We start from the raw sequence: 15,432 nt of genomic DNA, 5'->3' as shown, positions 1-15,432 counted from the left end.
AATACTATTATGCTATGCTGCCCGTTTTAGGAAAACATATATGTTGTTACTCTTGTCTTAGGAAGTGTTTTAGAAAACTTGGAATTCATTCTAAGTGGACTGATTAGTGACTTTAATGGTTCTTCAGCAAGAATTATGATCTGCCTCACTAATTAAGCAGCTCCACATATGCACTAATTGGATTGACTCAAAGAAAGGAACCGAAGATTATGCAACTATCTAAGAAACACATTTGAGAGCTAGGAAACTGAAGTTGCTTCATTTCTTTAAAACTGTTGAAAGAGAAGTCTTGCTTAAAAATAGGCTAAAATTTGGAAAATCCAACCTACTATAAATGCCTGGCCAGAGCATAGGTGAAATAACATTTCCATGCAAGCAAGTCTGGCTTGGTTTATTCAAATCTTGTTTAACTATATACTGGGTGGATAGTTAATTTGTATCTCTGCAGAGAAATCCTAATTGAATTACATTTATAAAGAAAGGAAATCCAGTCCACACTGAATAGACACATTCAATGAGGACATGCCATTTTCAGTCTTTTCCCTAGCAGTTTTATGGATACTAAAACTGAATTTAGAGTGCTTTAGAGAAAGAGTGGCCCATTGAAATATTATTGCTTTCACAGTTAATTCCTCCTCTTTTTACCTTTATCTGGAACATCAGAATGGCAAAAAAAAGAGCCAATTTCAATTTACTTTTTCGTTTAGTGGAGTACCCTAGTAACTATGTTTCACTCTGACTAAAGAGAGATAGCAAGTTTAATCATAACAATACTCAGACCTTCATAATAATCATTTTGTTCACACATATTCCTGGATCTTCTATTAGGGGTCACATTTCCATTTTCAGAGAAAGAAATCACAGCACAGAAGTGAAGATGATACAGTGGCCCAGACTTTGCCACCTTATTACGTGCTCAAACCATTGGATCCCACTTTAGACGGAGTCACAATTACAGGGAACACAGTGCACGCTGGATAAGTATGCTCCAAGAAACTTCTCAGAAGTGCTGGGAAAGAAATATCTCACAGGACCTCCAAAAGGCTTTGTAGGAGAAAAGATCAGGAAAGCCATACTGAAGAAAGACTCTGTTAATCTGTTTTCTTTTGACTGGAAATGTTGGCATGTTTTCATTTTTACAAAGTCCTAATAGTCACAACCCCATATACTCAAGTCACATTTTGGCCTAATTAGTTATAGGATTAGAGCTGTGTGAAATAAAATAGCAAGCAAGAATGTCTACTCTAGTGCCTTTTTCATAGGTTACTGGCCAAGGTTGTTGCAACTGTGAACATAAAGGAAATTTCTCTGGAGAGTAAAATTCTGTGTAGAGATGACAAAATGATTAGGCCAGCAGTGCTCTTGAGCTAAGTTTTATGGAAACTCACTACAGAGACAAGCACATTAAAATGCATTTTTTTTTGTCGAATAAAAATAATTTTGAGTTCAATAACAAAAATATACAGAAGGTAAAAATATTGGCAGCTCTTCTATTTTGTTAAGGAGTAAGTTTAACTTTAAAAAAATAACAATCAATCAATACATACTATCTTTTAAACATGCATAGATTTCGTAGGATCTGAAAACATTACAGCTGAAAGGTAACATGGAGACTAGTTAGTCTAGTCCCCTCATATTATAAATTGGTATGCTGAGGTCAGGCAGTAAATTGCTATGGAGCTCTCCAATTTAAGGCCAGTTTGACTCCAAGGGTAGGGCTTCTAGTAAAATTTTGTGATTAAATTGGAAACTCTAATTTATTTTTCTATGTCTTTTTGGTACCTAATCCTCATAAGCAAGCCATATTTCAAGGCTGATCAATGACAACACCAAATACCAAAGCTTCCTTTCCCTTCCAAATTTACTGACCCTTTGTCAGCTGTGGGAAATGTATGTGCTGTACCAGTAGCTTGAAGATGCCGCTGTCAAATTGCCTCAATCTGGGAGAAACACATCAGTAGAGCAATTAATCTTGTACAACCTCTCCATCTTTTTTTTTTTTAACTCATTACAAGTGAATGCTTACGTGCATGGCTGATTTAATTAATAATTGTAATAAAAAGGACAATATCATAATGATATACATAGTGCATTAATAAATGAATCAAAGGACCAGTGCTGCTAATTTGTCTATCCAGTGAAATAAAGTTACACAGTTATTCAGGTTATATAGATCTGTGCTTGCCTGTGTTTAACCTTCAACATTTGAATTATACATGAGAAGGACAGAAGAGGAGACTAGCATTTAATAGGCACTTGTTTTAGACTAGTAGTGTATTGGCCATTTTGCATGTCTTCTCATTTAATCTTCACAATAATCCTATAAAAATAATTTATTTTCCCCTATTTTATAGGTCAGGTGACTAAAGTATCTACAATCCTTCATGAAGGATTATAGTTTTAACTCGGATCTGCTCGATTCAAAGCTTTTGGTGTTCCACCTGTGTAGTGGGAAAAGCACTGGAACAAGGGTAATAAAAACGAAATTCTAGCCCTAGTTACGTTGCTTGACTTCGGTCTCTGACTCATCCTATTTGGGTTTCAGTTTCCTCACCTATAAAGTGAAAAAACTGGTTTAGACAAGAAGTTTTCAAAACAAATTATTTGGAACTGTATGACAACTTGAGAGGCTTCAAGGCCGCTATGTAATGTGATGGGTAGGAAAATAAGATTTGTCTCCAACTTAACCAAACTGACTTCAGTTTATCTTTGTTATACATTAAGAGTTTGCATAGGTTTTATTTGGAGGAATAAAGGGTTTCATTGCTTAAGAAAGTTGGAAGAATTGACTATGCAAAATCTGAGACATCTTCTAGCTCCAATTTCTGTCAATTGACAAACGTAACTAAAGCTCCGCTAACTGATATGTGGTTTTCACCAGAGGCAATTTGGTGACCTGGAGCACCATAAACTTCAACAGTCAACAGTCACTCTGACTGCTTCAGCCTGCTGGTTATCGTCTCTCCCATATGCCACTAAATGACCATTTGGTGTCTATCTTCATGAAAATACATACATGTTCCAGGTATGAGATTGAAGAGGTAAAATATTCTCTTGCTTTACTCATACTACACTTCAGCAAATTTGTATACTTTCATGACTTGTGTGATGATTATGTCTGTGTGTGTTATTTTTGTTTGGTAAAGAACGACTTGATAGGCCTGTGTAGCTGGATCAAATTCTGCCTACAACTGCAAACCTAATTTTTGTCAAATATTTATTACCAGAGCACCAAGGAAAGCCTCTCATTAACATCTCAAAGCTGTGAGGATAAAGCAGGTTGTCTCACACAGCACTCTGTCTTCAATAATCACCAAGTCTAAATTTATTACTGCCTCTTTCAACCAAAATGAAAACCCCATCTCCTTTAAGTTGCAAGAGGAGAGATAAATTTCTATCTAAAATAGGAGTCATTCACATCTGTGGTATCACCTTTTAGGGTTCATTATAATAAGTAAAAGTAGCAGAGCCCATACAGTTGCTTACTGGCATGTGGGAACATCTGAAGCAAGCAGAGAGCTGAAATATTACTTGCAAGGACACAGCTAGTTTCATATTCAACAAATCAGTTGAAAGGTACTGTTCGCTTGCATCGGTTAAATCTAACCAGGGAAAAACAGTTACATTACTCTCTCTTACTTTCTCCAGTAGATTCTTCCATTTCCTTTTGGATACTAGCTACTGACTTCTTTTTTATCTGAAAAGAAAAGAAGCCCATCACATTAAACAGGCTGGGAAGAAATTTTCTCTGATATGAAAGGAGGCATTCCAGAAAGTTAAAAAGCCCTGACTGCATAAAGCATTTAAAATTGGGACTTCATTATTGTCTCCACAGGGCTGCTAAGGCAGGGAAAAGACAGTTTTGATTGGTCCTTTGAATGTGTTATGTGTAATATTTCTGAGACAAATGCTTTGTTACTTTGAATAAATGCATACACGAGTACACACACACACACACACACACACACACACACACACATGCACACACACACACAGATATCCCTATAGCATCATTAGGACTTGTAGAACCTATATTACAGTAAAGGATTTGACACTATATTTTTAGGTACACCTGAGATGGGAGTTTAGCATCCACACATCATAGCAATATTATCATTACCTATTTTGGGACTCTAAGCAATGAGTCTTTATCAATAGTGAGACTCAATTTGTACCAAATATTTCCATATATTAGGTCTCAGGAGAGGGTTGTATTAAACTAAGGCTGTGTAAATTCTAAGCACTTTGCTTATGCAGCTTTCTTCCATCTTAATTAATTCTCCTATTTCCCTTTAGATGGCAAGTCTTTGAATACGTGTCTTATAATAAATATTTGTACTTTTGTGGAAGTGAGAAACAAAGCGTGTACAACATGTTTTACTTATAGAAATAACTATGTTTTACTGATTACTGAATTCCCACTAAAGTGATAGCATACATTTGATGAACTGAACCCATAGATGGCAGGATGGGACCACTCAGTTCATAGTCTTTAAAGAACAGACTTGGAAGAAACATTTTTTTAGTTGCTCATGTTCAGGAAGCAAAAAACGCACTGAAAAATAACAATAAAATAACAAATATCTTTGAATCCCCAATTTTTTATTTAATAAGAATTTTACTATGAATAGTTGGCATACTGTCACCCATTATAAATTTTGTTAAAGCACTTCATTCCTGAGGGCTAATATACAGTGATCTGCAGAATATTCTCTCTGCCTTTCCTTCTCTTCCCTTCCAATTTTGTACTTTTTACAACATAGAAATCTTTCAGGAATTTTTGGACAGAGAATCTAGAGGATGAGTGATCTTCATTGTATACTAGCTTTCCTGTAGTTTTTCCACCATAAAGTTTGCTTTCTCTTTATTTTAGAAAACATACATTTTTACCTTAAGTAATTTAAAGTAATTCTATTGATGAAATTACTAAAACCTCTACTTAAAATTATAGGTTCTCTTACAATTACTGCCTAAAGCCTACAGGCCATGGAAGATAAAGGGGTTTAAGTTGTCTTCATGTTAAATCAAAACTTTTGCTTATTTCCCTCGCACCCAAAGAAGATGTGAGAAAGAGGCAAACAAGCTGAAAATGATGGAGACTTGCAGAAAAACAGAAAACATTGCAAGTTCACTATAGTATAGTTCATCAAATGTTAGGGTGTTGTATCTTTGCGGGTCAGGGAGCTGCTCATATACACACAGCCATTGGGCCTATTAATCAGAAAGGAATCCTAATCAGACCAGCAGCTAGACATCAAGGCATAACATCAGTCTTGTCTTCTTCTTTTCATAGCCTAACCTCTGAAAAGAGCAGTTTATTATCCATGTCTCTATTTCCTCATCTATTTATTTAACCTTAATCCACAGAAATCTGGCTTCTACTCTCAGTTTTACACAGAAACTGCTCTGGCAAAGGTCACCAGTAACTAACTGCCCAAATGTCAGAGACAGTGGTTGATTTTCAGATGTTCCCTGAGTAGACGTAGCACAGGACAGTGCTGACTCTTCATTCTTCCTAAAATGGGCTGCTCTCACAGCTTTCACAGCACTCCACAGTGCTGACCCTCCTCAGGCATCTCCATCCACACTGAATTTGCTTGCTTCTGCAGGATGCTTCTCTTCCTAGGCTCACTCGATGCTAATTTTACTTGGATTTCTGTTCTTGGTAATCTTATCACTCTACATGGCTTCTATGAGAAGTCTCATTTACTCTCATGGCTGAAACTACCACCTCCATTCGGATAACTTTAAATCTATGTCTCCATTCTGGGCTTTATACCCAGCTACCTATTAGACATTGCCTCAAACTAAAAATATCTAGAAACGACCTAATTTTTTCTTTTAATTTCTACCTCCTTTTAAAATCTAAAAGCCTTAATTCTTCTCTTATATACTTATTCTGGCTAATTTCATGCAAACTAAACATTAGCAGTTATCTAGATCCTTGCAACTCCCTTCCTTTTCTTGCCAGATTTGGTCATTAATGGCTATCTCCTAATTAGCTCTCAACTCTCTCACCTCTGCTATTCTTTTTGGTGCTATTACTATTATTGCTATTTTGCCTTTAGTATTAAAAGTTTAATATCTGGGTTTAGCAGTCCACAATGCCTAAGAGTGTCTTTTGGAAACCAAATCTGTTTGTATCATTCCCTTGTTAAAATCCTTCCGTAACTCTCCAAAACCAGGATACAGCCAAAACTCATTTCAACTCTCTCATCTTCATCGTGTCAACTTGTCTACCCTCATCTCTCAATACTCTCCTTCTACCTTTTATTCTAGCCATGTTAAAGTACTATTGTGTCTTCAAATGTATTAAATTGTTTCATACTGCCATGTCTTTACATGAGCGGTTCAACACTAGAGTGCTTGCCTCTCTCTTTCTTCCATCACCATTCCCACACCCAGGCTCAACCTAATCACCTTTACCTCAAGGGGCATCTCCTTTATATTTTTCCCTGAGTCCTTGAGACTGAGTTGATCATTCTCTTATTTGTGTCACTATACTTTGTGCACATGACTGTTGTTGAATGAGCTCCTGCAAAGTTCTGCCCCAGAAAATGAGATAGTCATTGCTAAGATGATGTTTTGAGTTGTACCTTAGATATAATTCAGATAGTGGTATTGGCTACTCTAGATAAAAGTTCTTTCATGACCCTTGAGACTATAGTAAGAGCACCTTCTCTGCCCCATTATGGTACCACTGACCTTATTGCATTATCGTTGCTTGCTTGACTGTTTCTCACTTCTCACTCATCTGAGAACTCCTTCAGGATGGGGTTCCAGTCCTACTCACCCTTTTCTTTCCAACATCTAGTGCCGTGCTTTGCCGGGTGTAGGCATTGTAGATAAAAGCTTAGAATCTGAAGCCAGATTGTCAGGGTTTAAGGTTTTGCTTTGTCACTAACCATTTGGCTTCGGCCACATTTATATTCTCTAAGTTTCCTTTTCTAGAAGAGGGGAATTACAGAATCTAGCTCTTTGGATTTTGTGAGAATTAAATGAACAAGTTTATATAAAAAATAAGAATAGGGTCTGTTTCAGAGTAAGCTAACAATGTGCTATTTGTAATTACAGTCATATTGCCTTGTATCTGTAGAGGTTACAAGTACAAATTCTACAGCTAAAACTCATTCACTCATTTATTTATTCATTAATCCATCCATTCATTTACTCAATGTTTAATTCATTTATTCACTAAAGATTTACTCCTTGCTTATTAAATAGCAGGTGCTGTGCTTGGTGATATGGGAAATAAAATAACTAATCAGACACTGATCCTGTCTTTTTAAAGAACTTATAATTTGATGGAGAGATGGAATATATATAAAAATAACTATAAGACAAAATAAAAATGCTTAGTGCAGTAAGAGCTTCAGATGAGGTCATACCAGGGGTTCTGAATATATGAACATTTTTTCAAACTCCCAGGGCTATGTTCATAATTACAGACAAGATTTTCACATTTGCCTTTATTAACAAATTAATCAAACTGTATGTACTTAATAGCACCTCAGCATACAGCAAGTCAATGGCAGAGAGAGATGATGAGAGTCTCTTCTGAAGGCACTACGTTTAGAAGCCTTTTCAGCACTATATTATTTCCAGACATTTGTGTTAAGATTGCCAGAGTAAAACAAATGTTTACACAAGTGGCATTTGTTCCTAATTTTTCACATTCATTAATGTTTCAGTTTTGAAAATCAGAATGTAATTTAGAAATTTAAATAGCAAAACTTAATATGTTATTAAGCCTTAAATTTTTCTTTACTTTGCCGTGTTAATTCATTTATTCTTTCAAGCGCTTGAATATTTAAACCATTTAAAATATTAATAATATACCAAAGAAGTATCGATATTTACATTAAATTGGAATTCACACTGCTTTATAATATTTTCAATGGTTTATATTATTCATAATTTCACTAAATAAATCATCCTCATGGAAGGAACTTAAGCAAGCATATTATACTATAACTATTGCATGGCAAGCAATGTTTTTCTTTCAAATTGAGTGCTAAAGGATATTAGGCTGGAATAATAAAAGATGTAATATAAACTGATATGTTTTATTTCACATCAGCGTTCTTATGGTAATGTAAAGCTCATAAATCATGGAAACTTATTACAGTATATTTTTAAGTTGTAGGAACATCATATATCCCATCCCCATTTCTGCAAAATGGAAATGATATTTATGATGAACTATACAATATTTGCATTTTTCAGAGATAGCTTACTGTAACAGGATCGTAAGACAAATATACATTTGTCAAGTTACCATAAAATATTAACTCTAAGAGATAAGGATAATTCAGATAACTTTGTGGCACTGAAAAGACAGTATACTCTCTCTAGTCTTTGAACATTTTGAGAAACATTTGATTTCAAAATTAAGAATATTTTGTGGCTGCAACAATTTGTTGGTTACTCAGCTTCTAAACAGCAGTAAAATTAATTATAGGAGGAAACATTCATGGAGGTTTCTATCCTTTTACCCGATCCTTGTGTTTGTGCTTCTTTATTAATTTTTAGTCCTTAGGAAGTAAGATACATTAGAAATGTAGTATTTATTTGAATAAAATCTTAAGTTTTATTTTAAAATACAATTTTGAGTAAAAATATTATCTATATGGATAAAATATTTTGTCCATGATCATTTACTTACTGTTTCATTTTATGTATGGCTTGTGAAATTCTGGCTACCCCGAGATGAATGTTTTATGAAAACCAACCAAGAGTAAATTCAAGCCATGTTAATCTATACTTCAAGAATATGCAATACATTTAAAAAACAACAAAATCTCACCAGATCTACTGACTTCAGCCAAAAGACACTTTTTCAGTTAGCCCTATTATTTATGTATTTTTTCCTTTCTCAGCTCTAACATATTTTTTTAAACACATGTCGACTTCTACAGGGATTATAAAATCCTTGGACAACTATATGATTTGGGAGCAAAGTTTCCATGTGTAAGGAATGTGTGACGTATAAGGAATGTGTCACATCAGGTTGAGTTTTAAAACGAACGTACTCCATTCTTAGGTTTTATCTCTACAGATGGATAGGGGCCCAGAGGCCCCTGGAAGCATTTTGGTACCATTGCATTACTTACGGTTAAGAGGCAGGCTCGCATTGGTTGTGCCTAGCTTGTTGGCAGCCACACAAGTATAATTGCCGAAGTGCTCCTGTGTCACATTGGTAACAGTGAGAATGGATCTTGTGCTAAAATTTTGAATAATAATTCCTTGTTGGCCATTGAAGAGCCTAGAAGACAAAATAAGCTCTAGGTAAATATGTATTGTGAATACCAGTTTCGTTTTTATCTTAGCTGGGGTTGTCATGGCAACCCATAGACAATTCAACTAAGCTGACGTTAGCATATAACGTGATAATGGTGCAATTTACATTTCACTTACATTAGTAGATTTGGGGGAGGTGAGGTTGCATGTCAGCTGCAGATTGTTCCTGTGGGATTATTTGTGCTATATAACAAACTGAGCTTGGATAGCTACATGTCCTATTTAGGCACTGTTACATATTTTAGAAAATGAAACATACCATACCAATAATATCTCATCTATTAAAGTCAGGAAGGAGTTTAAGGGAAATAAATATAAAGATTCCACTGAAAGTACAAACTGATGGTTTCTAGGAAGCTGGCCAGAGTATGTCTGGGTCATTTCAGATATTATTAAATAACTCCCTTGAAAGTTAACCCTACAACTGTGATAGGATAGTTCTGAGTCCAGAGTCAACACCACTTTACTCTTGTACAACCCAGACAGATAACTTCCATTAAACCTAGAAAGAGACAGTCATATAGTATTGGAGATAGCATTTAAAGTTGAGTCCCATCACTGCCACATTTTAGGAATGTGCCATGGAAAGTCTTTAAAACTCTCTGGACTTCAGTATGGGATTCAGCTATACCCAAATTCAAACCAATTGTCCAACAGTCTCTGGATTTACCACCAGAGGCCCTCACTCTGAAATTGGCTGACATGGCTTCACCATTCTCAATGCATGTTGTACCTACTTCTGCTTCACCCTTTTTCTAAATCTGTAACCTATCTCTTGTACCTTCTATTTATGCTAGTCAGATTCTTCCTTCCTCATTTAGGTCTAACCTAAGACTTATCTCTCTTTTTCTAATTTATCTTAAAGGACTCTTATCTCTCTCTCTGTATGTTTCTTTTGTACTATTCTCTCTAGCAGTTTCCATATATACAAGTCTTTTCAAAGCAAATAAATTGAATTGTTTTAAATTCCTCAAAAGGAAAGGCTAAATGCACATGCTTTCTCTGATATTTGAATCCTGCAAAGCACTTAATAGTGATATCCTATATACATAATAAATAGTACAAAGGTCAGTGGTATTCAGGTGATGTTCCCCCAACATAGGCATTAGTAAGCCCGCTTCAGTCACCTCTTCAAGAAATTATCTCTTTAAATATACATTTTCCTACAATGAGTATGTCAACTTGATAACTTCTACACAATTTACCCCAAGTTTATTGCAAAGGAGATGCACTGATCACAACATAGGCTATGTAAACTGATAGTCCAAATGGCATGGTAGTTTTTTTCTCTTTAATGTGTTAAAGTTTTTGTATTTTTTTAATTATCAAAATGTTAATAAATGCCATCCCCTGAGAGTTCAATTTGAACTCCTTTGCATTATACTGTGTGGCTTGCACCTGAATTTAGATGAAATATACTGTAGTTAAATGCAGATTAAAATGAGCAGTCATACTTGATTACTCTGGGAATTACTTATATTTCATGTAATAGCTGAATTTGGCTTACCTCAAATGCAAACTTTAATCAGATTAATAAAACTGTGAGTTAAATAAACATTGAACAAACTTTAGCTTGAGCAATAAATTTAGTGATCTCCAACTCTGACATAAGATAATAGGGCATAAAATATCATGGATATGGCTGCTTTTATTCTTCTGTCTCATATTTTTAGCCTAGCAACATTTATGCTAAATTCCCCTAGTCATTATTATATATTTTTCTGTATCACATTAACAACTTCGTTTTTAACTAATCAGTATATATGCTGTGTAAAAAACCAGTTTCATTGCCTTGCAAGTTTCAGCATTATAACTTAAATTTGCCCGCATCTTTGTTATAGACACATTCTCCAGAGGACTCATAAACTCCCTAGACTACTAAATCCCTGTTGTGCTCCATCGACCAAAAGTAGGACTATTTACCTGCCGAAGAGTTGAGAGAGAAATTAACCAGGGCCTTCAACTGGCTAGACCCAGGGGAAATACTTGAGGAAGTAAATTCAGACACTCCATGGCACTATATGCTTATGCTCCTTATGGCTGTCTTTCTGTCTTTCTGGGTGAATTAGCTTCCAGTTCCCTGCCCTTAAATGTATCTGAAGGCACAGCCACAGATGTTGCTGAATCATGTAGCGCATCCATACTCTGTATGTGTGGGCCCATTTTGGGCCTCTGGCCAGCAGTACCGTGTGCATCCTTACCAGAGTGGAGCATTAGTGCTCCAACCCCTGCTACTCGGATCAGCCAGGCAGGTTATTATGGCCAATAAAAAAGAAAACTAAGTTCCCCGAGGGAATTTTCTTCCCTCTGGGGAAAGCTACTTTTCTGAAATTACTAGAGAAATCTAAAGCTGACTTTCTTCTGTAGTTGTGTGTTTTAGAAGTGCTGACTCCTCAAACATCACGTAAGAACCTATCTTCATCTGGTAGATGGCTGGAAGAAGGACTTTGCAAAGCTGACTCTGTGGGAGAGTGACTTCTGATATGGTATATATGTCTAGAGAATGTACTTTTGTGATTTTCCTGGAGAGTTCTGGGGTATGAAGATGGGCTTTCTCAATTATTCAAATCAATTCTGAAAATATTCATTAAATTGCTACAAAGATGAGCTCTATGCTGGCTGAGTGACTAGGGACAAGACTGGGCAACCCATGATCTCTGCTCTTGAGAAGGTCAGAGCCAAGGAGAAGAATCCAGCACATAAACAGGTGTTTACAACAGAAGGGTATTTTGGTCACTGTGTGGACCTTGTTAATATAAACATATCTACCCTTAATTACTGGATATATAAATTTGAGCCACAGCTAGAAGCTCCAGCATATACGACCCTAATGTGATTCACTCCTTGACTGAAACCAAATAATGATAAAAGAGCTCTCTAATTAATGACGTTTTTCTTTACAAAATTGATTTATTCTAATATGATTGTCTATATTTTTATTTCTGTAAAAAGAATCATTCTTATATTGACTTAGATTATACAATGAAATATGCTTTCTTATAGCCCCTGCCAAACCCTGCACCTCCCTGCCACAAAAAAAAAAAAAAAAAAAGGAGAAACAAATTCTGTAGAGCTCGGAGTTAAATATGGCATCCATTTCTTCAGCATAGATCAGTACTATATGGTGCCTACTTGGAAATACCTGGTCATTTTTCTTCATTGCGTTTTTTATCATAGGGAATATAGTTATAAGATCCTTCTATTTCTGTGGACCCTGCTGTCCTCTACTCTCTGACACCAATAGAAGTTTGCTCCACATTGAGAACCATAACTCTCACTCCTCTTCTCCCTTCTAGCTTTTGCCAATGCCTCATAAATCTGTGAACCACAGGCTATTTGCTTTGCTAGCCAAGGCTGTCAGCTCATAAGTGACACAGCCCAACCCACTAACTAGTTCTGAATTAGAATAGTCCCCTATATTTTCTAGTGTCAGTCAGAAGTAGCACATGGAAAGCCTGCTGATAACTAGGGATACTTATATTTCTGACTCACAAAATGGACAGAAACTTTACAATCATAACCTCCCTCCAGGCAGCAGCTATCTGTGATGACCAGAAAAGCCTGCAGCAACATCACCCCAAAAAACTGGCCACATAGCCATCAGCACTGATTGTTAAGATTGCAAAAATATTAATAAATGGAGCAGCTACACTGGACCTCATTCATTTTATATATAAATCCAGTCTCAATCCACATTTTAAGACTATTGTTCATTATCTGTCTTTCCAGGTCAGGAATAACAACAGATATCTCTAGAGAAACCAACTTGCAGATGAAAACAGCCTCAGAAAGACTTCATTCCTAATGTAGGACATATATATTAAGAAGTATCAGACAACATTTTAAATATTAGAATAACTTGGAATAAGAGTGAGGGAGGCATTCTCAAATAATGATAAATCTTTTACCAGACTGGAATTATGAGAGAACATGATAATGATATATCATTTTATATGAGTGGGAAGATTAATATGGTCTTATTAATCAATCTTTGGTATTAGATGGTGGGGGAAGTTAACCCTTGAATCATAAAAGTTTTATTTACAAAGACAAGGAATGTTAATGTCAGCAATGGACTGTAGGCTTGTAGAATTCCAAGATGTTGTGTGAACTAAAGATACAGCTCATATTAAAACAAAAGTGAAAGATTTAAAAGAAGTCATGAGTGATGGTAGAACTCTTATATGGACTTAACAAAAATGAGGTTTTATTTGGTTATCAAATTACGATTAAATGCCTTCTATGCTGAAAGAGAGTTAGAAACCATAGAGGAAAATTATGACATAGTTATTATCTCAAGGACCATAGTTCTACCTGAAAATCTGAAGATGACATTAAGATAGCATACAGGTCCCTTCCACAACACATCCTATAATGCCTTTCTCAAGGATGGAGTTTTATTTATATATATATGTCTCTCTCTCTCTCTCTCTCTCTCTCTGTGTGTGTGTGTGTGTGTGTGTGTGTGTGTAGGCTGTGAATCAGACTGTATTTCTAGTCTTTTCAATGTGACCAGGAATGCTTTATGTATGTGGACATTTTATCTGTTCTCAATACATTTATGACTGAAGTAATCTCATACTAAAAATTTTCAGCATTGTGGCTGGGCATGGTGGCTCACCCAGCACTTTGGGAGGCCAAGGTGGGTGGATCATTTGAGGTCAGGAGTTTGATACCAGCCTGGCCAACAGGGTGAAACCCCGTTTCTACTAAAAATACAAAAATTAGCCAGGCATGGTAATCCCAGTGGGCGCCTGTAGTCCCTGCTACTCGGAAGGCTGAGGCAGGAGAATTGCTTGAACCCAGGAGGCGGAGGTTGTAGTGAGCCAAGATCGTGCCACTGCACTCCAGCCTGGACAACAGAGTGAGACTCCATCCCAAAATCAAAAACAAAATTCAGCATTGTACACAATAATGTTTCGTGTTACAAGTGTGAAAAATCGACACGTAGAAAACTTTAAGCATGTTGAAATGCACATATCAACAAATCTTCACAGCAATCCTAGGAGGTAGTTGTTATTAGTCCCATTTTATAGGTGAGAAAACAGACATTTAAGAAGATTAGGTTAATTTATCTTGCACCATCTGATAAGTGGCAGAATCAAGATTTAAATATAGGTCCTCTGACTACTGGTACCCTCCGAAAGTAGCAATTGACATTCAAATCGCTAAGTAGAAACCAGGATATTGTATCTAAGTTTGGAGAGACAAATCAGAAATCATGGATACTTCAAGAAAATCGAGTCAAGCCAGGGAATAAAACCAAGGGAGCTAAATAGCCAAGTGGTATGTGGCACCTATGCCAGGAAAGCCAGGTTTGATCCAGAGGTGAGTCTAATGGGTAAAAAATTAACTAAAAAAACTATACTATCTGGATATATCTCTGGACCAGAAGCCTCTTGACTATGTATTTGGGGCTTAGTTATGTCTTTCAGTGCAGGCTTTTAGAGCAGCTGTGTCTAGCTTCCCATAGTCAGCCTTCCAGGCTTCTTGTAGCCTGAGATGAGAAACATAGAGTAGGTTCTCTCCTCCTTCCCTGCTCACACTCTCTGCAACATACATATACTCTCAGCATCAATTACTGTTTGTTTTTCTTCCTCTAGGTTCACTAAATATTTGGATGGAAGAAAGTCCCTCCTCATAGTGTATATGTAGAATATAGCCAAGAATGGAAGAAAAATGCAACCTATCCAAATGACAAGAATGCAGTATTTTAGAGTAATCCTAAAATTCTCTGTAAAGTTCCAGTTATCGTGATGGTATGGGGTTATTGTATTCTGCTTGGCTTGGCCAAATTATCATCATAACATCAAATACTTCTTTTTCTAATATCATTTCAGCTTTAAGTTTTCATATATTTGTGTGATTTTTTATTAATGTCCATCTTCCTCATTAGAGTATAACTCTGTTAGGGCAAGGTTCAAGGTTGATTTTGTTATTCATTGTATTCTAAGCATGTACTATAGTGTTGGATACTTAATAGGTATAGAGTAATTGTTGCATGCTGGTCTGAATGAATTATGTTTTTATATTTTGTAATTCTTAGTTTTTTCATCTGTGAAATGGGAGAAATGAAGCCAATCACAAAGTGTTAATGTTAAAATGTTTTTAAAAATATTTAATGTGTAATAT

At 35.9% G+C, this 15,432-nt stretch overlaps 1 protein-coding gene across 1 annotated transcript in view; it reads right to left on the bottom strand.

Moving 5' to 3' along the window:
• Window positions 1–15,432, bottom strand: part of NEGR1 (neuronal growth regulator 1) — an 874,525-nt gene that overhangs the window by 173,857 nt on the left and 685,236 nt on the right. The window contains exon 6 of the mRNA XM_004025980.5: window positions 9,114–9,265. Coding sequence (XP_004026029.2) covers window positions 9,114–9,265 — 152 coding nt within the window. The remainder of the gene's footprint in view (window positions 1–9,113; window positions 9,266–15,432) is intronic.

This window comes from Gorilla gorilla, chromosome 1 (assembly GCF_029281585.2).
Source record: "Gorilla gorilla gorilla isolate KB3781 chromosome 1, NHGRI_mGorGor1-v2.1_pri, whole genome shotgun sequence".
Taxonomy (NCBI): Eukaryota; Metazoa; Chordata; class Mammalia; order Primates; family Hominidae; genus Gorilla; species Gorilla gorilla.
This window is presented reverse-complemented; position numbering and strand designations above follow the sequence as displayed.